At 42.8% G+C, this 1,789-nt stretch overlaps 1 protein-coding gene across 1 annotated transcript; it reads left to right on the forward strand.

Annotated features, from left to right (window-relative positions):
- The first annotated feature begins 244 nt into the window (after positions 1–244).
- Positions 245–1,300, forward strand: LOC109770920 (protein FAR1-RELATED SEQUENCE 5-like). Its single transcript, XM_020329633.1, has one exon. It carries the CDS (start codon positions 245–247, stop codon positions 1,298–1,300), a length of 1,056 nt encoding a protein of 351 aa, XP_020185222.1.
- Positions 1,301–1,789: the final 489 nt, after the last annotated feature.

Raw genomic sequence — 1,789 nt, forward strand, 5'->3', positions numbered from 1 at the left:
ATTTGTTTAGTCATCATCGATTTAGGTTTCCCTAGTGCATGCAATTCAATTTAGAATTTTTCATCATCCATGGTCACTTCACTAGTTTACGGGGGACCCAGTTTATGGACGTTTATGATCGCTTGCCATAACATGTACAAGGAGCAAAGTTTAAAATTCCACGCAAGATTTCGTACTGGGTTTTGCATGCATTTATGTTTGTCCTTTCAGATTTTTATTCGTCCGAATTGTGATGCAGGAAAACATGGCGGATGTAAGTCATGAGTCAATGATGGAGTACTATCATATTGCCAACAAGATGTTTAATAGTGAGGATGAAGGTTATGCATTCTATAACAAATATGGTCTTGAGAAAGGTTTTAGTGTCCGGAGAAGCTATGTCGAGTGGGATGGATCCAACTGCCATATAATTTTAAGAAAATTTGTGTGTAGTCGTGAAGGGGTTTGTGAAGAGAAGCACATGAAGAGGAAGATGGAAGATAGAAAGAGGAGGCCACGGAGTATAACTCGTGTAGGGTGTAAAGCTAAATTGGTGATTGCAAGACAGGAGGAAACAGGTCAGTGGTTTGTCAAGGATTTCATCGATGAACACGACCATCCTCTAGCCCCACGGGATCTGTCGTGTCTTTTGCGTTCACACAGAAGAATTAGCGATGAGCAGAAAGCTGACATTGCAGACATGGAAAAATCTGGGATCAGAAAACACCATATTATGGATATTATGTGCATGCAATACGGTGGATATGATGAGGTTGGATGCATTATGATGGACATTTACAATTTCTGCCATGCTAACAAACAAGAAACAATTTCTTCCGGGGATGCTCAAACGGTGATCAATCACATGGTCGTGAGGCAAGAGCAAGATTCATATTTTTTCTTCAGGTACTTGGTTGATGAAGCTGGCCATCTGAAGGGACTGTTCTGGTGTGATAGTCAATCCCGACTTGACTACGAGGCTTTCGGTGACGTTATTGTTTTTGATAGCACATACAGAACCAATAAGTACAATCTGCCATTTGTGCCGTTTGTCGGGTTGAATCACCACCGCAGCACCGTTATTTTTGCATGTGGTATCATTTCACATGAAACAAGCCAGGCATACGAGTGGATGTTACGAACCTTTTCTGATGCTATGGGACAGAAGCATCCTATATATGTGATCACGGATGGGGACCTTGCAATGCAGAGAGCAATCAGGGTGGTGTGGCCTGACTCAAACCATAGGCTCTATATATGGCACATTCAGCAGAACATTGTACGCCATCTGCATGATGACGCGGTAAAGGAGGAATTCTAATCTTTCATATATGATAAATCTTCCATTGAACAGCATGAGAGAAAATGGTTACACTTCTTACAACGGAATAAAGTAACAAGTGAGGACTCCTGGCTGCATCAGATGTATAAGATGAGAAAACTGTGGTGTGCTCCATATCTTGAGGGCCGTTGTTTCCTAGGATTGAGCAGCAATCAGCGGAGTGGGAGTTTAAACTCGGTGCTACATACGCATCTTGAGGCTAAGATGACGTTGTTTCAAATGCTAGAGCACTATGAGCGTTGCCTTGCATCGCGACGCTTGAATGAGGCTCTCCAAGACGTCGAGGCCTTGCAGTCCGTTCCGTTCACAGAGGAAAATGCTTCAGTTCTTGAGAAACACGCCGCGAAAGTTTTCACTCCTGCTGTGTTTAAGTTGGTCATATGGAGCATAGATGCTGTCAAAAAATGTGAGATCAGAGGGGTACTTGATGCAGCAGAGGTTACCACATACGTTGTGTCTAAGAAGGAA

This window comes from Aegilops tauschii, chromosome 6, assembly GCF_002575655.3.
Source record: "Aegilops tauschii subsp. strangulata cultivar AL8/78 chromosome 6, Aet v6.0, whole genome shotgun sequence".
Taxonomy (NCBI): Eukaryota; Viridiplantae; Streptophyta; class Magnoliopsida; order Poales; family Poaceae; genus Aegilops; species Aegilops tauschii.